The 25,939-nt window shown below is 37.9% G+C and overlaps 1 protein-coding gene across 4 annotated transcripts in view; it reads left to right on the top strand.

The window, feature by feature from the left end:
- Positions 1 to 25,939, top strand: part of snx14 (sorting nexin 14) — a 57,389-nt gene that overhangs the window by 4,688 nt on the left and 26,762 nt on the right. For 2 of the 4 annotated variants that reach the window (XM_079639080.1, XM_079639081.1), the window contains exons 4-21: positions 1,306 to 1,382; positions 3,921 to 3,999; positions 4,094 to 4,137; positions 4,249 to 4,336; positions 4,426 to 4,510; positions 4,757 to 4,913; positions 6,241 to 6,316; positions 6,519 to 6,563; positions 6,678 to 6,758; positions 6,954 to 7,068; positions 8,286 to 8,441; positions 8,514 to 8,638; positions 8,725 to 8,783; positions 11,072 to 11,095; positions 15,477 to 15,609; positions 21,320 to 21,512; positions 21,619 to 21,702; positions 21,789 to 21,889. In XM_079639080.1, the coding sequence (XP_079495206.1) occupies positions 1,306 to 1,382; positions 3,921 to 3,999; positions 4,094 to 4,137; positions 4,249 to 4,336; positions 4,426 to 4,510; positions 4,757 to 4,913; positions 6,241 to 6,316; positions 6,519 to 6,563; positions 6,678 to 6,758; positions 6,954 to 7,068; positions 8,286 to 8,441; positions 8,514 to 8,638; positions 8,725 to 8,783; positions 11,072 to 11,095; positions 15,477 to 15,609; positions 21,320 to 21,512; positions 21,619 to 21,702; positions 21,789 to 21,889 (1,722 nt within the window). The remainder of the gene's footprint in view (positions 1 to 1,305; positions 1,383 to 3,920; positions 4,000 to 4,093; positions 4,138 to 4,248; positions 4,337 to 4,425; positions 4,511 to 4,756; positions 4,914 to 6,240; positions 6,317 to 6,518; positions 6,564 to 6,677; positions 6,759 to 6,953; positions 7,069 to 8,285; positions 8,442 to 8,513; positions 8,639 to 8,724; positions 8,784 to 11,071; positions 11,096 to 15,476; positions 15,610 to 21,319; positions 21,513 to 21,618; positions 21,703 to 21,788; positions 21,890 to 25,939) is intronic. The other 2 variants (XM_079639082.1, XM_079639083.1) reach the window with 1 other exon arrangement.

The raw sequence follows: 25,939 nt of genomic DNA on the forward strand, positions 1-25,939 counted from the left end.
GCATTTCACACAGTAACTGAGCTCACTCACAAATGTTGTCCCTTGAGAGTCTGCATCTTTTTACGGCACAAGTGTAAGGTTTGTGCTTGCAACTTTAAAGCATAGAGATGACTCACCCGCCTCCAGCTCTTCACAAAAACAACTGAGAGTACATTTAAAAAAGTAAAATTCCCTCCCTTCTCTTACCCCCATGCTAATCCGAAAAACTGAAAAACTTTTGAGCAACAACTTCAACAAAACCAGAAGCAAACAATGTGGAAAATGCAACATCTTAAGGCAGGAGAAAGGAATTTGTTCGTATGCAGTCTCCACTGTCTTCATGTGCACCATGTGTCCTCGTAAATCACTCTTAGCAAGAACAGTAATTACACGTATTATCTGAGCTGTGAGGCAATTTAATGATGATCGAGGCGGTGAAGTACACACAATGGCAGCAGAAATCCTAAAACACAACATCTAGACACAAACACAACAAATGGATAAATAAAACTACATAAATGTACGACCTTGGACTTAACAATTGCTAACTCCTTTTAAATCTCTTCTACATAAAGCTCAGACTCAAGATTACCTTCAGCCACCTTTTCTCCTTATTAAGATGTAACATAAGTCACTGCACACTTATTTTGATGTGACGCAACTCACGTTTCTGTAGCTAGTTTCTTCTAGCTGGCTTGGCATTGGAACTCTTCAGAGATTTCATTCTCATTCTGTACTTGCATGATCAAGTTCAAGGTGACAGACCAAAACAGTGAATATAATGTGGGACAAATGGGACAAAAATATAATGTAATGTAATAGAAAACTCTATTAGTGGTACTCTGTAGCATGACAGGACTTTGAGCAGGCTTGGAAGTCTTAGCTGGGTTTCGCCAACAGATCCCGAATATAATAAATAGCGATAAATGTGCAATATGATACTGGTAGAATATCAGAACATTTATGACCGGAACTATATATTGGATATATTGTGGACCTATAAATTGGCCTGGGCAATACTTGACCAGTTGGATAAGTGTTATCTCTGCCTATTCATTTTCAATATCTTCCTCTTTTTTTGTGAATTTGGGGCATATATTGTCTAAAATAAGTGTTTATTTTTCATTTCATCAATATTGTTTACAATGCTGGTCCGCATTATATCGAATGACCCGCTCTCTAGATATCAGCCAAAAACCTCTATTGACCACTAATTAAAAGTAATTTAAGCGATAATATTGTACCACCTCAGATGTCATTGGAGACTCTTTTAATGTCTGTACTGTATTTATGAATAATATACTGTATATATCTGTGTATCTTTAGCCACAGGAACAGCAGGAATTATTCCCTCTGGGTCACAGCTGTGCAGTATGTGGGAAAAACCAGTGCAAACGCCACAGGTATGATCTCAAAAGAACGAAATAAAAAAATATATGTTTAGAATAAAAAAAATGAAAGTTTTTTTTTTGGACCATTCATTTTTGGTTCACATTGTTACATTATTTCCCTCCTGTCAATATTTAAATCCTTTTCCCATATTTCAGGTTCATTGATTATTTATTTTTGATTGAAATGCTGCTCCTAATGTAACTACATTAGTGTCTGTGGCAAGCAGGGCGAGGTAGGGAATGAGTGGGCTGTGTAACAAATAACAGCTGTGTGGCTACACTGGTCTCAAGACCCACGGAGGAGCCCCGCTTGGACTCCAGGAGGAGGGACAACAGTGGAGAGAGAGAGAACTACAGACATATGGACTTCTGTTGTCTGTCTGTAACGCACTCGACTGAAAAGTGACTGTATGTTGAACTTTAGCCGGGCTACACCTCCACCACCCGTTTTTTTTCTTCTATTTTGAATGTGGCTGATGTGTTCTTTTTGTTCAAGCAAGCATTGTGAGTTGGTTCTTCTAAAAGCAAGAATTGAGAAAATTATATTGAATTTTATAAACTTTCTTTCAAGTTTTGCCATTTACACTATGGACCCTTTTCACATTTCTGGGTTTCTCAGAAGTGGAAGTCGTCATAATTTGTTAAACTTCTATAGAGGTGAATGAGACGACAGCAAATATAACTTTTTTTTTTATTCCCATTTTGCTCCAATAACAAAAGATAGTTTTTCTATGACTTTCCAAAAAAAAAAAAGAAAAACATAGAGAGGAGAAAATGTTTAAACTTGCCGTCACTCCCTTCGTTGTATTAGAAACACCCTCGCAGCAGTGTTAATTTTTTTGTGACTTACTGCCAAGGTAAAAGAACACAAGTGTAGCATTATATAAGTTATTTTTTTTTTTATGAACTTTTTTAGAAACGTGTCTATAAAAAGGGTCCCATTCAGCTTAAAAGGCAAGACAAAATATTCTGGTTTGGGAAAGACAAACAAAACCAAAAAAACAATTTAACAGTAAAATTCTACAGCAAAAATTAGGGGACAATGAGGTGAGAACCGGCTGACCTTCAACATAAATAATCGCGGGAACTTCATAAGCTGTCGGAGTTATCATAAATACAAAATCCCTAGTTTAAAATTGGACATGGAGAAACTGGAATGCCCGAGTTCCCGAGTTGGGCGTGCCATAAACTTTAAACATGGCGAAGAAGAGAATGATTGCTGCTGTGACTGCATGGTATTCTTTATTAGGTTTTTCCATAACCGCTACATCGCCTGGTCTTGTCGTTAAAGTAGTGCATATTTACATATATAAATAATCATTTAAAAGCGTATTGTATGTTTTACACGCAGCAAAAAGAGCCTGTATTTGATCCAAATTCCAGAATTGTCAGCAAGCTGACTATAATTCGTGACATTTATATAGCGCTTTTCTGAGTACTCAAAGCTCCACCAATGTGCAGCATCCACCTAGATGATGCGACGGCAGCCATATTGCGCCAAAATGCCCACCACACACCAGCTTACTGGTGGAGAGGAGACTGAGTGATGAAGCCAATCGGTATATAGGGATGATTTGGAGGCCATGATGGACAGAGGCCAAGAGGCAAATTTGGGATTTTTAATGACCACAGAGTCAGGATCTCAGTTTAACGTCTCATCCAAAGGACTTAGCGTGTGGAGAATTTTTATGGTTGTCAATTAATGGGACGCTAAATAAATTGGCAATAATTAACCTGGTGTCCTCCATGATTCCCGTTATTTCCGACAACAAAAGCACTTGAATGCGACTATCTCGTAATAACAACTTCAGAAGTGGGAAGTAGGAAATCTCAGATCACACATAAAGGCAGCATTATCCCCGAGCTCCCCATAAATACGACTTCAGAGGGCATTCATGTCCAATTTTTAACTAGGAAACTCACATATACGATAATTGTGATAGTACGTGAAGGCAGCATAATGCCAAGTCATGTTGAAAAGATCGTATTTACGAGTTGAATGCACATGAACTCCACCACAAAGCCGTAAATACCAGTGCATGTTGGGATTTTCTTCAAGCCCTGATCTGCAAGAGTTATTGGCATCACAGTGAGAAACATGGTGGAATACCACAATACTCACAGGTATCTAGCAGTGACATTGTCAGGCTTTTTTATGTATATAAAAAAAAACTGATTTGCTGCTCAAAATATGATAGCATTTTGATATAACAATACGATATAGTTAAAAGTGGCTTCTTTATTAAAAAAACATAATAAAGCGAACACACACCTGGTGCACATTATTTGTTCTTCTTTTTCTTGAAGTTTAAAAAAGTGCTTGCTGTATTGTTGTGTAGTTAATTAAGGGGGTTTCACACTGGCAGTTTAGTTCGAAGCAGGGTTCAGGTCGCATGAAAAGTTGTTTCCTCCAGCCTCGCTCTGTTTCCACGGCTCTCAGCCCCACCATGCTCGCCACAGACAACATCAATTTTGCTTGTGAAACTTTTTTGATTGAATAATGAAGATGTAAATGGAACTATATAAAGGATTTGTGTTTTTCTTCCAAAGACCGACCCTTCTGCTGGAGAACTATCAGCCATGGCTGGACTTAAAGGTGTCGTCCAAAGTGGATGCCAGTATTTCAGAGGTAGAGCCATTACTCCAGTCATAAGTAAAATTATATATTATATAAGCACATTCATAAATCTAACTAATAAATACTTTGCTTGACTGATCTTCAGGTTTTGGAGTTAGTTCTCGAGAACTTTGTGTACCCATGGTACAGGTATGGCTGCTTTTAATGCAAAAGTTGCTTTTATTACAACGTTTTAGCTGGGGAAATTAAAGAAGTATTCAACTCACCTTTTTTCCCTCTTTTTTGATGATCTGCAATCAGAGATATTACAGATGACGAAGCGTGTGTGGATGAACTGAGACAAACAATCCGTTTCTTTGCTGCAGTTCTGGCTCACCGAGCACAAAGAGTACATACACCTTTACACAATCTATTGACACAGATGGCACAATTGACATACATCTGTAAAGTGGCATACTGACTAAAATGGTCTTGCAGGTGGATGTGCCCTCACTTGTGATGGACAAAATGATGAAAGCGGCTATGAAGCACATTGAGATCATGGCAAAAGCACAGCAGAAAGGTGCGTCCTGTGATGAAATCATAAAATATTAGAGATTAGGTCTAGAATTAAAACTAAACAAATAAATTAAAAGAAAAAAAAAAACTACCAAAAAGACGGTTCTTTTAACTTCCATTCCTATAGTCGCCAATGGAGCATCTCTGTCGTAACTCATGGTATAAACTTAGGAGTATAAATGACGTTTTCCATAATTTAATTTAGTTATTTTTTATAATCTGTTATTTTGTTTAAATTGTGTGTGATCAGTGAAGAATACCGAGAGCCTCCAGCAGGCAGCACTAGCTGAGTACGGTGCCGATCTGCATGTGGCCCTGCGGAGCCGCAAAGATGAGCTGCTGTACTTGAGGAAACTCACAGAACTGCTGTTTCCTTACGTCATGCCGCCGAGAGCCACAGACTGCAGGTACACCTCACAACAAATACAATATCCTTCAAACGTTTCGGGTCAGTGAGATTTTTAAAATGTTTTTGGAAGAAGTTTTTCTTTTATGCTTATCAAGGCTGCATTTAATCAGACATTCTGTAAAAATATGACTACAATTTTAAATGACTGTTTTCTGGTTTTATTTTGCCAACGTGTTTCAGCGCACATGCCTTCATCAGGGTTAAAAGGTTACATGGGAACATAGGTTACGATAAATACAAACAAGGACAACATTTTAACTTGCAAACAACCACAATTAAAAAATAAGGGATGCACCGAAATGAATTTTTTTGCCGATAACCGATAATTATTGATATTTGAAAGCTGATAACCGATATATTGGCCGATAAATCTAAATCCAAATTTGTATATAATTTTGGGAGCCTGTTTACAAAAACAAAAGTCTCACCAATAAAAGCCATGTCCGAAGCACACAATTATATATTAAATATCATCTCATAATGTGATGGAGCCTATATGTTGCACTTTACTGTATTTTCCTTTGTTGAAGTGATTCCAATCATATTTCAAGCTATTCAAAACCATCATGGTGAACAGTGCTCATCTGAAGTGTCTCAACTGGAGGAAATAATACATTATTTATCATAACCTCTGTACACATGTAACATTTTAGCCCTGATGAAGGCCTGTTTGCTGAAATGCGTTGGCAAAATAAAACAGCATTACTTTTTTAGCTCCATCTTTTGTTTGTTCTGACCGCCTGATCACAACTGTTGCTGGTATTCTCCATAAATAACTTTCCATGCACCTTGTTGATCGTGTGAAGTTGCACTAGAACAATTATACAACAAAGCTGAATTTTCGGCATCATTACTCTAATGATACTCATTACTCAGTCTTCTAATGTTCTGATTTGCTGCTCAAGAAACATTTCTTATTATTATCAATGTTGAAAACAGTTGTGCTGCTTCATATTTTTGTGGAAACTGTTCTTCTAATTGTTTTTCCAAGATTCTTAGATGGATATAAAGTTAATCAAAGGACAGCATTTATTGGAAAGAGTTTTTTTTTAACCATGTAAAAGTCTAGTTACTGTCACTTTTGATTAATTTAATGGATCCTTGGTCAATAAAATAAAGAATTTCTTTAAGATATCGTACTGACCCTAAATGTTTGAACAGCAATGTATCAAAGACACGGCCATTTATAGTGATTTGAGAACCATCTTAATGATTTTTTTACCACTAATGTCTGACCGTTTCTAGGCGTGAATTACTGCGTAAAAAATTGATGAGGATCGGTTGATGTTCCTCTGCTAAACTCATGCTCTGTGATTTACTCTCAGATCTTTGGCCCTGCTGATTCGAGAGGTCATGACAGGTTCTGTGTTTCTGCCAATAATGGACTTTGTGGCTGATCCTGTGAGTGTAACAGGTTACATTAAATAAGGACATTAAACCATAAATATTTTCTGGTTACAACTGTCCAAATTTTGCTTGTATTTTTTATGCAATAGCTGCATTTGTTATACATATAAACATATAAATGTAAATACAAGTTGTTTTTCTGTGTGTGAATCTTGTAGTTGTTTATCCACTCTATAAATCACATATATTTCCGCAGGACACAGTAAATCACATGGTGCTCATCTTCATTGATGATAGTCCAGTGAGTGATTCAAACAAACCAATAACAGACTGTTCAGTCAGCCTTTCCTGCCAAGTGTGTTTTAATAATGGTTTTCTTTTTTTTCTTCATATTTGTATGTTATTTTTCTGCTAGCCTGAGCCAATCTACGATCCTCCATCTGCTCTGGTGCCCTTCCTGGAGAAGTTTGCAGATACACGCAACAAGAAATCCTCTGTATGTACAACTTATGTCACCTTAACATGGCGCTTTCAGGTTTATCAAGACGTCTAAAGAAAAGGGATGTATAGTGATAAGGTTGATGAATTCCACACTGTGCTTCCAATATCATTTCAGTTTTTTTTGAGTCCTTGAGTTTAGTAATTTTCTTAAAACCTTACAGGTTGCTTCTTTTGTTTGTTATTCTGCCAGGTGTTGAAGTTAGATTTGAAGGAGATCAGAGAGCAACAGGATTTGTTGTTCCGCTTCATGAGTTTCCTGAAGGAGGAAGGAGCGGTACACGTCCTGCAGTTCTGCCTGACTGTGGGTGAGGACATGTACTTCACTGCTAACATCAACACAACTCATGACTGTGCCCTCACTAACTCAAAGGGGAGGTGTGGGTTTCTGTCACCAAAAGATGTGCCAGTACATTATTCATTAGGATAACAATAATGATTAACCCATTAGATGGCGTTAATTTAACTAAATTGATTATAGATTAATCAACTTCAGCCCAAATTTTTTTAGTAATCATACATGTAGATGGCAAAACCACAATATCTGCTCACATGAAAAATACAAAGAAAGATCGGAGGATGAATTTCAGGGCATACTTTTGAATCTACACAGATTTCTTATTTGTCGTCTCTTGTTTTTTGGTTAAGAAAAAGTCACCACTCATCACTGGCGTGCAGGGCTGCGTAGACGTCACTGCCTTTTATATTCAGGTCTGGTTGGGTTAAAAAAATGCTGTTCGGTCAGAATCAGGTCTAGTTTTATCGGGTCTGTATCGGGCCAGTTAAAAGCGATGTGAGGCGACACTGCAGTCGGTTTTCGATGCTGCTAGTTCTTTGCTAGTTTGGTACTATGCATCTTCTTGCCCTCTAGAGGTGTCTGGCAGTTGTCCTAGCAGCGTTATCCGCTGGACATTTCGTTGTTAGTCCACCAAGATCCATTAAAAAAGTTGCGAACCTTTCTCGCACTGTGCCCTGGAATGTCTTAGTGAACGCTGCCCACTACATATGCTGTGCATTTTAAATTAGTTTTTGACCACAAAAGTGATTTATTCTTTGACAGTCATAATTCTCATAGTTATGATACGATCAGTGCAGTTGGTTTGGCAGGATTTTATTCATTGTATTGGAAAATTGTATAACTTTTTAAGGATTGGTTCACTTCAAAATGAATATTATTTCATCATTTCCTCACCCTCAAGTTGTTTCAAACCTGTATGAATTTCTTTCTTATGTTGAACTCAAAAGAAAATATTTTGAAGAATGTGGGTAACAGTCGATGTACCCCATAGTATTTTTGTGTTCAGCAGAAGAAGAAAAAAACTCACACAGGTTTGAAACAACTTGAGTAAATAATGAAAGAATTTTCATTTTCGAAGTGAACTATTCCTTTAACTAGTTAACTAGGTTGACAAAATTGTTCAGACGTATTGTGAACGATGAACAGCAGTTGTTGGAAAGTTCATAATGCATAATGTTAACGTGCACAGTGTTTAACCAATGTAAATGTGTGTTTTTGTGTGTGTAGAGGAGTTTAATGACCGGATCCTGTGTCCTGACCTGAGTGACACAGAGATGCAGCGTTTGCATGAGGAGGTGCAGAAGATCTACGAGACGTACTGTCTGGAGGAGAGCATCGACAAGATTAGCTTTGACCCCTTCATCATAGATGAGATCCACAACAGTCAGTGTCATCACAGCTTTCTGTGCAGCACCTGTGTTGTGTGCCACTGTCTCTCATTGTTCTCTCCCTCAGTCGCTCAGGGGCCGTACACCGGCGTGGTGAAGCTGCAGACGATGCGGTGTCTGTTCGAGGCCTATGAGCATGTGCTGTCTCTGCTGGAGAAGGTCTTCACCCCCATGTTCTGCCACAGTGATGAGGTAACCTCCAGGGATTGCTTTCTCAGAGCTGCTGAAGATGTTGCGTTTAAACTCTCCATCATGCGCATGTCTCTGTTCATCCTCAGTATTTTCGACATCTGCTCTGGGGTGCTGAGTCTCCTGCTCGAAATTCAAAGCTAAACAGGTGAGTTTTCTTGCATTTGTGTGCGTGTGTTGCTACACTCACACAGCAGCAGAATACAGTTGAGATTGCTAAAAATAGTTCTGTTCATACATAGTTTGATTATGAAATTACTGACAACTAGGGGCGTAACGATACCCTCATGTCACGATTCGATATCACGATACTGAACTCACGATACGATATTATCGTGATACTTGAAGACATATGGTTAAAAGGTTAACAAAAAATGTACCGTTGATCTAAAATGCTAAATTTGGTATTACATTCTGTAAATGAATAGGACAATGGAAAAATTTAAATACAGAATTATTTTAGACAAATATGCTTGCACTCCGTCACTGACTACATATATTTAAAATAATGTTGGCCACTTTTTAATGGTAACAAAAGACATTATCAGGACCCACAAATATTCCTCCATTACATTATTATACTTTATATTCAACATTATATACAGGTGAAACTCGAAAAAAATTTATATCGTGCAAAAGTTAATTAATTCCAGTAATTCATCTTAAAAGGTGAAACTAATATATAGGGCCCTATTTTAACGATCTGAAACGCAAGTATCAAAAGCGAAACGCAAGTAATTTTGTGGGCGGATCCCGGACGCTGTTGGTATTATACCGGCGGGATAAATGAGTCTTGCGCCCGACGCAAATCTAAAATGGGTTGGTCTGAAGTAGCTAGATTACTCATAGGTGTGGTTTGGGTGTAACGTGAAATAAACCAATCAGAGCGTCCTCTCACATTCCCTTTAAGAGCAGGCACGCTTGTTCCATGGCGGATTGCTATTAAAACGACGGATTTGCCAGGCGCACGCCAGGAGCGGTTCACAGCCGAGGAGACCGAAGTTCTTGTCAGGGCCGTAAAAGACAGAGTAGTGACAATGTATGGTGATGGGAGAAACCCACCCAAATTAGCTTCGGTTAAACAGGCGTGTAATAATTTGGGTAAATGTGTAAGATAGATTTATGCCTATTTTTTTCACATCTTCATGGACACAACAATGATTTCCCTCGTGTGTTAATATTTTTCCTTGTAATAATGTATGATTTGCAAAAATGAAAGCTGCTGCGTCTGTTTAGATTAGAGAATCAAAGTGGATGCACGTTGTTCACACACTACATAATGGCCAAGCACGCATCCTTAAAATAGCGTATGACTAACGCGCAACGCGCCACTGTCTTTAGACTGGGTTTTTCCTGGTCAGTGGCGGAATTGTTTTCTAGAACTGCAAAATAGCACCAAAATAGCACGGAACTTTTGCACCGGAACACGCCTCCTCTTTTCGCTGTAATTTACCAACGTGCGTCTGTGGAGGGAAAAGTCTGCTGTGCGTGGGTGCAAAATAAGAATGATACATGCGTCGGTGTACAAAGTAAATTGCACTGGGTGCAAGATAGGGCCCATAGACTCATTACATGCAATGTGAGATATTTCAAGCCTTTATTTGTTATAATTTTGACAGCTTACAGCTTATGAAAACCCCAAATTCAAAATAAGAATATTAGGAAAAGGTTTTCATAGCTGTAAGTCATAATCATCAAAATTATAACAAATAAAGGCTTGAAATATCTCACTTTGCATGTAATGAGTCTAAATAATATATTAGTTTCACCTTTTAAGTTGAATTACTGAAATAAATAAACTTTTGCACGATATTAAATTTTTCGAGTTTCACCTGTATAGTAGTTTGATGTAGTACTGACACTAAAACTCTGTAAACGTGATTTATTTTCTCACAAATTTTCATTTTGGGTTTAACTATTCACAATAGAGATCACTATCCACGATACATATTGTTGCATTTTTGTATTGCGATATATTGAGACACAATATATTGTTACACCCCTATTGACAACTGATTTGAAAGCACAGAAGTTAAGACAGCCATAAACATTTCTATTGTAATTTTGCTGTTGTTCTAAATAACATTATTATTATAAAAAATATATATATATTACAGTTCAATAGCATAATTACTAGTAATATATTTTTTTGTTTAGTTTTTGTTGTAATAAAACAAATAGTAATTTAAATATTGTATTGTCATATTGAATGGGTTCCAAAAAACAAAAACAAAAACTAGCATTTTCATTACTATTTACACCCGGTTAAATGGCACCTTTCTTTGCTGTATATTCTGTATGAGAGAGAAAGCTCATATAACATGAATGTGCTTCATTATCAAAGAGTGAGTATTATTCACTTCATAGACGTGTACATGTGTAGCAGTGAGAGACATATGTGGGGTAGATGGTAACCCCTTTTGCCTGTTATTCCAGGAATTTGAGTTTGGATGATTTAAGGTAAGTGTATTTATGGAGGTTCAAGTGGCTGTTGTCCAGTGCTCTCACTGCATGCCTTATAAAGCTGCCTGAAAGCCATAAAACGCATCTCAATGTCATGAAGAACATTTAGACCGTTTGATAGGAGGGGCAATATATCAGATATTTACAATATATTCAATACTGCTTTTGTGGCAATATGAATATAGTTAATATCATAACTCACTTAATTTTTACTGCGTCTGAAGGTTATGGAATGTTACATTAATTGAAAATATTAACCCCTTTAAACATTTTCACAACAAATGTTTTTCATAACAAAGTATTGTCAAAATATATGTACAGTGGGTTCAGAGTCTTAGATTACTACTGAAAAATAATTACCGGTAGTTTTAAGTTGAATTAAAAAATGATGTAGACATGAAATCTCTTCTTGTTTTATAGAAGCATCAAATTAAGCTGACATGAACTGAACCTCCGATATGATCTGAGAATGTCTGGTGTGATTCAGTGGAAACTATGTCCAAATCCTAAAACTTTCTAATAATTTCAATGTTTACATGAATAAAATACCAGACTTCCCATGTGATCTCAGACTTTTGTTCCTCACTATATGAAATATTATCAGATGACTTTTTTTCTTCTTCTTATATTGCCCAGCCCTATTCTATATTTGAAGAAAGTTGAACACTTTTTTTCCCCATTTGGTTCTTTTGTTGTCACATCAGAAGGATTCTAGGAGATGGTTTTTACATTCTTCTGCCAGTTTTTCCAGCTGGATGTCAGACTGCACACAGTGTGAAAAGCTTGCTGTTAAATCAGCTGCTCTTTTCTGAACTCAAAATAACCCAAAAATGTGTTGGAATATCTCAACAATCATCTGACTTTGCTGAAAACTTGACACTGTGATTGAGGATCTCTCACACTGAACACTTAAAGGTGCTCTAAGCGATGCTGGGTGACGTCACTTCTTGTTGACATTCAAAGTAATGTCAAACAAAATGGAGGCTAGCTAGACCCTCCCTCCTCCTCATCCCGTCCCCTCCCCCTCCCTTCGTCTCCCAGTGAGCATAAACAACGGCTCCTTCATAAACAAATTTAGTCAAAGTTGTCAATAGCCTATAAATGAATATTCAAATTCATAACAAACAGTGGGTGAATACAATCATTCACACAAGCTGTCGCCCTACTGTGAGTTTGCTTGATCATTTACAATAGAGATCGATCGCTAGCTGCTAGAAACCTGTTGTATTCACTATTAGCGCTGACTGCATAGATCTAGCTAATTATATCCTTGTGTTGGTCGGCCATTTAGAAAAACGAAAAAATTAATTTACCCACCTGTCCAGCAAAAACAGAGCTACCTGGATGTCGGATTGGAAGCCCCTCTGCCGGCGGAGTTCTCGCCACCTTTCAAAGGCTTTTCCAATGTAAATTCGGGACTTCGCGTTCCTTATCCTTTTCCCTCTTTGCAATTTGTTCATCAGAACGTTGTCTCTTTGGTCATGTGTCGGCCATATCAAACTTAAAGAGAATATAATTCTAACTTCCCTCTTCATGCTTCTCTCTCCTCCAACCCCCCTTCATGTGCGCGCACACTAACCCCCCAAACCCTGCTTGTCGGTGATTGGCTGGAACACGGTTTGTTATGTTTCGTGGTGCGGGTTGGCACAGTTTGTTTTTGTTGCCGTTTTTGGAGCTTGGGCTGTCTACAGAGACCACGTTTTTTTTACAGTGTGTTCAGGGGACAGGCAGCTAGCGGATAGTGAGGAGATCTTTGCTGTATGTGACAAAAAATGTTTTGGCCTAAAAAATGTGTGACATCGCTTATAGCACCTTTAATATGGAAGATGGTTGATCAACTAAGCGACTGCCTCTGAATTTTCCCACTGATCCCATCACGTTTTTAAATGCCTTGTTTTGGCATCGAATGAATGTGGAACAGGAGCTCACCGTGAAGACAATCTCCATCTTGCTGTATCTTTATTGCACATCATACAATACAAATTGTTTCAAAGCAGCTTCACAGTTCTAAACCATAAAATAAAAATGTATTATTTATGAAAAGACTTCTATTTCAACTGCAAACGGCTCTACAGAAAACAGTAGTGTAATGATTCAGCTCAGTTTAGTTCAGTGTGGATTTCATTCAGTTCAATAACAGTGTCAATGTTGCTACGTTCATCAGTCAAAAAAAAACTCAGTTCAACTATAAATCATCTGTACAGAAGACTATTCAGCTCAAGTCAATTCAACAGTACAGGCCCTTATACTTCAAAGTAAAACGAAAAAACAAAATGTAATTTTGAACTAAATCAGGCCAAACTGAAGTCATTTGGAGTTCGATTCTAGAGTTCGAAATAGCTTTCCAGAATGGTTCGCTCTGACTGGTAAACACCTTCGAATTACCATTGGTCTGTAATAGGTAGTTGTGGATCTGACGCTCCACCTTCTTTGACATATTCTCCGGTTCATTTCTTCTGTCGAGATAATCCATCATTGAACTGTAACCAGTCCATTACAACAGTTTGCTGTTTGTGCGGTCACTATGGTGGCTATTTTGTCCTGTTTTTATTTCACTGAGCTTCACCTAAACAGAAATGCAGTCCTTAAGTGTGTTGCCTATTGTCTGTTCATTGGTGAGTGTGACAGGCTCACTGTCGGAAGGGGGCAAATACAGCAACAACAGTTGCTAAGTGTTACAGTTGCCCAACAGTTGCTAAGTGTTACAGTTGCCCAACAGTTGCTAAGTGTTACAGTTGCCCAACAGTTGCTAAGTGTTACAGTTGCCCAACAGTTGCCCAACAGTTGCTAAGTGTTACAGTTGCCCAACAGTTGCCCAACAGTTGCTAAGTGTTACAGTTGCCCAACAGTTGCTAAGTGTTACAGCTGCCCAACAGTTGCTAAGTGTTACAGTTGCCCAACAGTTGCTAAGTGTTACAGCTGCCCAACAGTTGCTAAGTGTTACAGTTGCCAGTTGTTTCAGTCAGCTAGTTATCAAGGAGTTTGTGGAGCTGTTAACATTCACTGCCTGACCTGTCTTGTGTAACCAGACCTTTGATTCCCTGTGGAGACATAAAGTCTGGATACTGTGACAGATCTGTGAGAGAGAACTCAAATGCAGGATGAGTTTACAGGTTTATTGACAAGTCGGCAGACAAGACAAGACAAGATATGGCAGGAGAAGAGCTGGTCACAGTCCCGGAACAGTAGACAGGAAAGATGAACAATGAGGAGCACATGGACAACTTAAACAAAGACAGAGCCATGTGTCTTAAGTAGAAGACAAACAAAGAAACATTGAACAAAACAAGACAGACAGAACCGCAGATGAGAACCCTGACAGTAACAGCTCATTCAGGACGAGAACAGTTCAGAAAACACAAGCAGAAATGCATGTAGACTTACTGTGAGAAGAATTACTGTCCGTTCAAAAGATAAAAATACAGGGGTTTTTTTTCTCAGAGGGAAAACAAAATGTAACAAAGTCCTTGTATATATCTACAGTAGTTTGCATGCTTCCATGAACTGGAAATCTGTGGAAAACATTTGATGCTCACCTCTCAAACTTTGGCAAATCCAGGACCTACTTCTTTCTCACAAGCTCATATATCATAAACACAGTTTTGTTCTGACTCATGGATAGTACGTTGTCGGGCAATCTGATTGGATCAGTTTTGTGTGCAATAGGAGTTAGGTGGTCAGCGAATGGCGAATGCCATCTGAAGCTGAAACTAACTGCTGACGACTTATGGCTACTCGCACTAGATCCTTTTTTTTTCTTTTTTTTTTTTCAAATGTTCATGTAAACGAACTAGTAATGAATGATAATTTGATGTGCATTCGAATCTGTCTTCTCCCATCTCCAGCTGTCCTTTTAGTGCTGATGTGTATTTTTTTCTTCTTTTTTCCCCATCATTACTTGTGCTGGCATGCTTATTTGCTTCATTTAGACTTGACAGCATCCCTTTGGCTAGGAATTATGTCACTGGCCACAGGTCTCCAGTGGTCAATTCCAGAGCCTCACCCACATCTGTTATAACACGTCGCCCTACAGTATCACCAGCCCTCCCCAGGAAGTAAGTCTGGGGTGGAAGATGTTCCCATGCTCATCTTAGACCAGTTTGCCTGTCAGAAAGTGTTTTCTGGAGGTAAAATTGGTCCGAGTTCTGCACAGGCAACAGGATTGCTGCATGGGTTTACTGGACTGTCTGCATTGCCTTGCATTGTTTGAGCCTGTATCTGTATTGCTCATGTTCTTAGGTAAATCCATAATTTCCTGTGATTATGATTTTTTTTGTCATTGGTCATGTGACTTTATTGCAGTGTCGTGTGCTGTACTGTATGTCTTTTTTTAAGCAACCATTCAGAATTTGTGACCGCTGTGTGTTTTTGCGCACAGGAACACGTCGAAGCGTGGTGAGTCGTTTGGGATCGGCCGAATTGGCAGCAAGATAAAGGGTGTGTTTAAGAGCAGCACAATGGAGGGCGCAATGTTACCACAATATGCCATGATTGAAGGAGAAGACGACACGGTGAGACAAAACATTTAGAAACATGCTGACACTGAACGGTTTCAGATCTAGTGTTGTCACAATACCAACATTTCAGTAGTCAATACCAGTAAAATTTCACAGTGCTCGATACGAATTTCGGTATCATAGCAGCAACTGTTTTAGCAAGAACTATTTAACTATAGCAAGAACTATTTAAGAATTTTCTTTAACTATGTGAAAATAAAAAATTATATTTTAAAAGGGGCATGACATGAGAAGTCAACTTTTCCTTGATCTTTTGGCATAAGAGGTCTTCATACCATTAAAATATCCTGCAAGTTTCATTGCTTAAAATGTCCTCATAATCAAAGCATTTATTTAATCAAGCTCCTGCTAGTTTTGATATTGTCGGATCTGTGACTTTACACGGGACTGTCTACACTGATACAGTATACAGATGTGTGTTCAGATTATAATGACTGTCTACAATGATACAGTATACAGATGTGTTTAGATTATAATGACTGACACTGATACAGTGTACAGATGTGTGTTCAGATTATAATGACTGACACTGATACAGTATACAGATGTGTGTTCAGATTATAATGACTGACGCGTCTACACTGATACAGTATACAGATGTGTGTTCAGATTATAATGACTGACGCGTCTACACTGATACAGTATACAGATTTGTGTTCAGATTATAATGACTGATGCTGTCTACACTGATACAGTATACAGATGTGTGTTCAGATTATAATGACTGACGCTGTCTACACTGATACAGTATACAGATGTGTGTTCAGATTATAATGACTGATGCTGTCTACACTGATACAGTATACAGATGTGTGTTCAGATTATAATGACTGACGCTGATACACTGATACAGTATACAGATGTGTGTTCAGATTATAATGACTGACACTGATACAGTATACAGATGTGTGTTCAGATTATAATGACTGACGTGTCTACACTGATACAGTATACAGATGTGTGTTCAGATTATAATGACTGACGCTGTCTACACTGATACAGTATACAGATGTGTGTTCAGATTATAATGACTGACGCTGTCTACACTGATACAGTATACAGATGTGTGTTCAGATTATAATGACTGACGCGTCTACACTGATAGAGTATACAGATGTGTGTTCAGATTATAATGACTGACGCTGTCTACACTGATACAGTATACAGATGTGTGTTCAGATTATAATGACTGATGCTGTCTACACTGATACAGTATACAGATGTGTGTTCAGATTATAATGACTGACGCTGATACACTGATACAGTATACAGATGTGTGTTCAGATTATAATGACTGACGCTGTCTACACTGATACAGTATACAGATGTGTGTTCAGATTATAATGACTGATGCTGTCTACACTGATACAGTATACAGATGTGTGTTCAGATTATAATGACTGACGCTGATACAGTATACAGATGTGTGTTCAGATTATATTGACTGACGCTGTCTACACTGATACAGTATACAGATGTGTGTTCAGATTATAATGACTGACGCTGATACACTGATACAGTATACAGATGTGTATTCAGATTATAATGACTGACGCTGATATACTGATACAGTATACAGATGTGTGTTCAGATTATAATGACTGACGCTGTCTACACTGATACAGTATACAGATGTGTGTTCAGATTATATTGACTGACACTGATACAGTATACAGATGTGTGTTCAGATTATAATGACTGACGCTGTCTACACTGATACAGTATACAGATGTGTGTTCAGATTATAATGACTGACACTGATACAGTATACAGATGTGTGTTCAGATTATAATGACTGAGCTGTCTACACTGATACAGTATACAGATGTGTGTTCAGATTATAATGACTGAGCTGTCTACACTGATACAGTATACAGATGTGTGTTCAGATTATAATGACTGACACGTCTACACTGATACAGTATACAGATGTGTGTTCAGATATAATGACAAACGCGTCTACACTGATACAGTATACAGATGTGTGTTCAAATTATAATGACTGACGCGTCTACACTGATACAGTATACAGATGTGTGTTCAGATTATAATGACTGACATGTCTACACTGATACAGTATACAGATGTGTGTTCAGATTATAATGACTGACGCGTCTACACTGATACAGTATACAGATGTGTGTTCAGATTATAATGACTGACGCATCTACACTGATACAGTATACAGATGTGTGTTCAGATTATAATGACTGACGCTGTCTACACTGATACAGTATACAGATGTGTGTTCAGATTATAATGACTGATGCTGTCTACACTGATACAGTATACAGATGTGTGTTCAGATTATAATGACTGACGCTGATACACTGATACAGTATACAGATGTGTGTTCAGATTATAATGACTGACACTGATACAGTATACAGATGTGTGTTCAGATTATAATGACTGACGCGTCTACACTGATACAGTATACAGATGTGTGTTCAGATTATAATGACTGACGCTGTCTACACTGATACAGTATACAGATGTGTGTTCAGATTATAATGACTGACGCTGTCTACACTGATACAGTATACAGATGTGTGTTCAGATTATAATGACTGACGCGTCTACACTGATACAGTATACAGATGTGTGTTCAGATTATAATGACTGACGCTGTCTACACTGATACAGTATACAGATGTGTGTTCAGATTATAATGACTGATGCTGTCTACACTGATACAGTATACAGATGTGTGTTCAGATTATAATGACTGACGCTGATACACTGATACAGTATACAGATGTGTGTTCAGATTATAATGACTGACGCTGTCTACACTGATACAGTATACAGATGTGTGTTCAGATTATAATGACTGATGCTGTCTACACTGATACAGTATACAGATGTGTGTTCAGATTATAATGACTGACGCTGATACAGTATACAGATGTGTGTTCAGATTATATTGACTGACGCTGTCTAAACTGATACAGTATACAGATGTGTGTTCAGATTATAATGACTGACGCTGATACACTGATACAGTATACAGATGTGTGTTCAGATTATAATGACTGACGCTGATACACTGATACAGTATACAGATGTGTGTTCAGATTATAATGACTGACGCTGTCTACACTGATACAGTATACAGATGTGTGTTCAGATTATATTGACTGACACTGATACAGTATACAGATGTGTGTTCAGATTATAATGACTGACGCTGTCTACACTGATACAGTATACAGATGTGTGTTCAGATTATAATGACTGACACTGATACAGTATACAGATGTGTGTTCAGATTATGACTGAGCTGTCTACACTGATACAGTATACAGATGTGTGTTCAGATTATAATGACTGAGCTGTCTACACTGATACAGTATACAGATGTGTGTTCAGATTATAATGACTGAGCTGTCTACACTGATACAGTATACAGATGTGTGTTCAGATATAATGACTAACGCGTCTACACTGATACAGTATACAGATGTGTGTTCAAATTATAATGACTGACGCGTCTACACTGATACAGTATACAGATGTGTGTTCAGATTATAATGACTGACATGTCTACACTGATACAGTATACAGATGTGTGTTCAGATTATAATGACTGACGCATCTACACTGATACAGTATACAGATGTGTGTTCAGATTATAATGACTGACGCTGTCTACACTGATACAGTATACAGATGTGTGTTCAGATTATAATGACTGACGCGTCTACACTGATACAGTATACAGATGTGTGTTCAGATTATAATGACTGACGCTGATACACTGATACAGTATACAGATGTGTGTTCAGATTATAAGGACTGACACTGATACAGTATACAGATGTGTGTTCAGATTATAATGACTGACGCTGTCTACACTGATACAGTATACAGATGTGTGTTCAGATTATAATGACTGACGCTGTCTACACTGATACAGTATACAGATGTGTGTTCAGATTATAATGACTGACGCTGATACACTGATACAGTATACAGATGTGTGTTCAGATTATAATGACTGACACTGATACAGTATACAGATGTGTGTTCAGATTATAATGACTGACGCGGTCTACACTGATACAGTATACAGATGTGTGTTCAGATTATAATGACTGACGCTGTCTACACTGATACAGTATACAGATGTGTGTTCAGATTATAATGACTGACACTGATACAGTATACAGATGTGTGTTCAGATTATAATGACTGACACTGATACAGTATACAGATGTGTGTTCAGATTATAATGACTGACGTTGTCTACACTGATACAGTATACAGATGTGTGTTCAGATTATAATGACTGACGCTGATACACTGATACAGTATACAGATGTGTGTTCAGATTTTAATGACTGACGCTGTCTACACTGATACAGTATACAGATGTGTGTTCAGATTGTAATGACTGACGCTGTCTACACTGATACAGTATACAGATGTGTGTTCAGATTATATTGATTGACGCTGTCTACACTGATACAGTATACAGATGTGTGTTCAGATTATAATGACTGACGCTGTCTACACTGATACAGTATACAGATGTGTGTTCAGATTATAATGACTGACACGTCTACACTGATACAGTATACAGATGTGTGTTCAGATTATAATGACTGACGCGTCTACACTGATACAGTATACAGATGTGTGTTCAGATTATAATGACTGACGCTGATACACTGATACAGTATACAGATGTGTGTTCAGATTATAATGACTGACGCTGATACACTGATACAGTATACAGATGTGTGTTCAGATTATAATGACTGACGCTGATACACTGATACAGTATACAGATGTGTGTTCAGATTATAATGACTGATGCTGTCTACACTGATACACTGATACAGTATACAGATGTGTGTTCAGATTATAATGACTGACACGTCTACACTGATACAGTATACAGATGTGTGTTCAGATTATAATGACTGACACGTCTACACTGATACAGTATACAGATGTGTGTTCAGATTATAATGACTGACGCGTCTACACTGATACAGTATACAGATGTGTGTTCAGATTATAATGACTGACGCTGATACACTGATACAGTATACAGATGTGTGTTCAGATTATAATGACTGACGCTGATACACTGATACAGTATACAGATGTGTGTTCAGATTATAATGACTGACGCTGATACACTGATACACTGATACAGTTTACAGATGAGTGTTCAGATTATAATGACTGATGCTGTCTACACTGATACAGTATACAGATGTGTGTTCAGATTATAATGACTGTCTACACTGATACAGTATACAGATGTGTGTTCAGATTATAATGACTGATGCTGTCTACACTGATACAGTATACAGATGTGTGTTCAGATTATAATGACTGACGCTGTCTACACTGATACAGTATACAGATGTGTGTTCAGATTATAATGACTGTCTACACTGATACAGTATACAGATGTGTGTTCAAATTATAATGACTAACAGGGATATATGGTCATACTTCCTGGTTCTAGTGAGGACTCAAACTATAGCTGGTCCAAAACACAGCAGCTAGTTTATTAATTGTTTATTAATTATTTACTCAACGCTTTAAAAACATATTGTAAAAAGAAACTTTTACACTGATACACGTGCACACAAAAACGCATGCATTTTAATTGGCACTGGAATCCATTTTGGTGCTAAAAATGATTGAAATGGCTGGCCGAACATTTGCTGTTCTGTGCGGTCAGGTGGAGGAGGCAGTGATGGTGTTTGAGGATGACTCTCCAGTACCTGTGGAGGGGGTTGGAACTCCAGGATCATCCCGCAACCTCTCCGCTTGGACCATCTCAATCCCTTATGTGGATTTTTTTGAGGACGAGGTTAAGAAAGAGCGCATCCCAGTCTTCTGCATCGACGTGGAACGCAAAGACAGGAAGAATGGTGAGTTTCAAAACTACATTTAGACTAAATAAATAAACATTTTTTTATTACGTCAATGTCTTGTGAGAACAGAGCCACTTTGTGAAAGTTCTTGTTTGCTTTGCAGTGGGGCATGAGACTGAGAGCTGGTCTGTGTACAGAAGATACGTGGAGTTTTATGTGCTTGAATCTAAACTCACAGAGTTTCATGGTAAAGTTAATTATTGTCTCTCTCTTCATGACTGAGCCTACATGTTTGTGGTTTATTTATCTCTGTAGTTTGATTTTGTATTACAGGCCCATTCCAGGATGCTCAACTTCCTTCCAAAAGAATCATTGGACCAAAGAATTATGAATTCTTGTCCTCCAAACGAGGCGAATTTGAGGAATATTTACAGGTAATTTACTTGTCCTTGTACACTTGATTCATCTTATTAACAAAGTTTAAACATCATCTTTCTGCCATAAGGTTACATCAGTAAAATCGGTACTTATAAATGTATAAAAGTAAATTACAAGCTCAAGGTCTCTAGCAGTGTGAGATATAACATTACAACTAGTTAAATGCTAAATGGATATTAAACAAGGTAGAAAAATATCATGAAATTAACAATGATTTGCTGCAAGCATAATTTACTTAATGACCTGGTTTCACAAACAGGGCTTAGATTAAGCCTTAGTTCAATTAGGACATGTAAGCATCTTTAATAAATGTCCCTTAGAATTTTTTTTTACTGATGTGCATCTTAAAACAAAACAATGGCAGTGACATATTTTAAATGATAACTCTCGCCAAAATTGAACCTACGCTCTTTTTGTTAATTTACCTGAGTCAAACATTCATGCAAAAGCATAATTAGAATGGAAACTTCACCTTTAAGTGAATAAATCGCTAAAACACTAAGAAGGCTCGAAACAACATGAAACTGTAATCGAAGTATCACCAGGGGCTCTACACATGACCTAGACTAGAGCATTGACTACATTGTTTGTGTACACAGAGTTTACTAAAAATAAAGATTTTGAACAACTTACAGTGTTTCCGTCCGCCGGAATTTTGTCAGTCAAAAGTAGTCGACCTCTGAATGCAACGTAATGAACTGACTCCATTTGAGGAAATGTCATGAACTTGTAATTCCAATGAAAAGCATGATAACTTGGACACCTAGCTCATGGCAATATCTCATGTAAACAAGCTTTAGGAGCTTTCCATCTTTAATCTCCTCATGTTACGTTGCATTCGGAGATCGACTACTATTGACTGACAAAATTCCAGCCACCGGAAACACTAACTGATAAAGTGAGTCTTACAAAACCTTTCTTTTTAGCAAACTTTGTGTACACAAACAATGTTCTCATTGCTCGAGTTCATGTGTAGAGCCCCTGGTGATACTCCCATTCAAAAGGCATTTTGACCGAAAACGAAAATATGGTCAAACTTAAAAGTGGCATTTCGATTCTAATTATGCTTTTACACAAATGTTTGACTCGGGTAGATTAACAAAAAGAGCCTAGGTTAAATTGTGACGAGAGTTATCCATTAAGATATGTTAGTGCAAGCTGCTTTCAGTTAAAACAGCTCAAACATGCATTTTAGTTTGGGACTAAGCTTAAAGGATAATTCCGGTATTTAACACCTTGAGTCTATATTGTAGTTTGTTTTGGATGAACAAGAGTGGTGGACAAAAATTTTTTGACAATGGTTCCTCTCTCGAGTTTTTGACTATAAAATAATTGGCCATGGACCCATTTAACATTGGAGTCAATGGCCATGTCCGAAAATGTCATTAAAACAACCTTTAACATTAGTTTTCAAAACTGTGCAACTCACCGAGTGATTAGTGATGTTAGTTGATGTTCCAGAAACAAAAAGTGTTGCGAAATACAGTTTCTGTCGTGTTTTATCCAATGGGTCCATGGCCAATTCTATTATAGTCAAAAACTCGAGAGAGGAACCATTGTCAAAAAAATGTTGTCCACCACTCTTGTTCATCCAAAACAAACTACAATATAGACTCAAGGTGTTAAATACCGGAATTATCCTTTAAAGGGTTAGTTCGCCCATTTATGACATGAGGTTGTATGCAATCCTTACCAGCACTATAGTGCATACACACGGACCCACTCTGTTGTCACCTCCCTGGTCAGAGTTCTGGCCGCTGGAAGTTTTTCAAGAAAGTAGTCCTGGTTAGTTTCCGGGGCCACAAAACTGTGCGTTTTTACGTGAAAAAATGATTTGCGTTTCAAAGCTTGATTAATGTACATAACAAAAAACACGCCGGGCAAAATTCATACCTCAGTTTTAATCGGCACTATTTTCTTTCCATTTCTGTCAATCCGCGCTGCTGTCAACGTCAACAGTGCGCACGTTCCGATCAGCTGTTGATAGCGCGACTCGCTGACAACATCTGACTACGAAACTTCTGATGTTGAAACCAATTTTAGCACAATGTCAGACGGAACAGATGATGATGAAAGTAATTTATTGCAACACAAAACCTCAATTGTGTGTGTGTTCAATCAAATAGTTTTCTCAGCAAATTGCAGCCTACCTATATCCCTATAATGTTTTTATATTATATATTATAGATGTAATCGTCTTCGCTGAAGTGAGCACTGCACACACGAAAATCCTTGATTCTGGATATTTTTGCTCCCGCAGAGTAACCGATGGCAACCAGCCAAAGCTGTCGCATAGCTATATCCGAAACAGGAAAACGATGGAATGTGAACGGTGATCCCGGCACATTCTTGTGGTCACAACCTGGGAATTTACAAGTTCGCACCATTGTTCATTTTATACTTTTTACGTCGTTGTCATTCGATTGTGTAAACACTATGGAACAGCTGATCGGAACGTGCGCACTGTTGACGTTGACAGCAGCGCGGATTGATAGAAATGGAAAGAAAATAGTGCCGATTAAAACTGAGGTATGAATTTTGCCCGCCGTGTTTTTTGTGATGTACATTAATCAAGCTTTGAAACGCAAATCATTTTTTCACGTAAAAACGCACAGTTTTGTGGCCCCGGAAACTAACCAGGACTACTTTCTTGAAAAACTTCCAGCGGCCAGAACTCTGACCAGGGAGGTGACAACAGAGTGGGTCCGTGTGTATGCACTATAGTGCTGGTAAGGATTGCATACAACCTCATGTCATAAATGGGCGAACTAACCCTTTAAGCTTTGTCTGTGAAACTGGGGGAATATGTGAACTGGGGGAATATGTGAACAATATTTACACAGAGATAGACACAATAATTTTCCAAAGAGCTTTTCACACTGCGTTTAACCCCGGGTTATCGTCTTGCTAAAACACGCTTTTAACCCCGGGTTAGTACTGCTTTTTTTCCCAGGTATATGACTTTTACTGTGTTAAACCTGCATTGCCATGCCAAACGTGTGAAGTGTGAATCTATGCAGGGTGAGAATGTTAAGGCTAGATGCTAGCAAAAGACAACCAATCGTGTGCCTCATATTCATGTGATTTGTACAGTCACAGAAACACAGCATGTTGTATAAAAATTGGAATGAAGAAGAGACAATTTTGTTATTATGTTTACTTATGCAAGATCGTATGCTAGATCCATTCAGTAAAAAATGTGAGGATGCACAATGCTACAGTAGGTAGTCAACCAGAATGCCTATTACTGCCGCGGCAGTAATTTAGCTTTTAACCTTACTGTGAAGTTATACTAGTTAGACAGTTTTATGCTGTTTTAGGTTATGATTTCGGTTCTCTACCCTAATTGTTGATACGCTAGCACACGCTGCTAATAAATACAACTTTATACTCGCGTAGTCCGTTTGCTTTGTAATAACGATTATAGAAGTGAATAGAGACCTACCCAGCTTTGCATTAACAGTGTTGCTCTTTGATATTGTTAGTCCCAGCCTCCGTCTCGATTAGGATATGCCGTGGTTCATTTTTTGACTGTGACCGTTATGCTTTTGCCTCTATTTGGATGCCTTGTTGTTGCTTGCGTAATTGCCCGTTGGGAGCAGCGTGATAAAAATAAAATAATAAAAAACAAAAATAACAAACAAAAATAAATTAGGTGCAATGAAGCTGATTATTTTTTCACTATTCTATTGAGGAATGAGACGAATGAAGAACACACACTGGAGAAACCGGGCATTCCTCAGTGAGTAAATTCATGGCCGATTTAATGCATGTCATAGCCTATTATTAATGCAGACAAATAAACAAACAAACAAAACATTTTTTATATAGGATAGCCTTTTTTGGGGGGGTTCCCTATAGCCTATATAAAGAGTTTGTAAAAACACGGTTTTAAGCAAGGTGCAATTTGCCAGGGGGACGGGGATTTCCTTCTGGTCTAAACATCCCTGCTTCTGCTGAATTATTTGAATCCCCCCTCCACAATAATCAATGCTATAAATTACTTCACCAATAGACCATATAAAATATATAAAATAAAGATATGC

Source organism: Phoxinus phoxinus, assembly GCF_949152265.1.
Source record: "Phoxinus phoxinus genome assembly, chromosome: 16".
Lineage (NCBI taxonomy): Eukaryota > Metazoa > Chordata > Actinopteri > Cypriniformes > Leuciscidae > Phoxinus > Phoxinus phoxinus.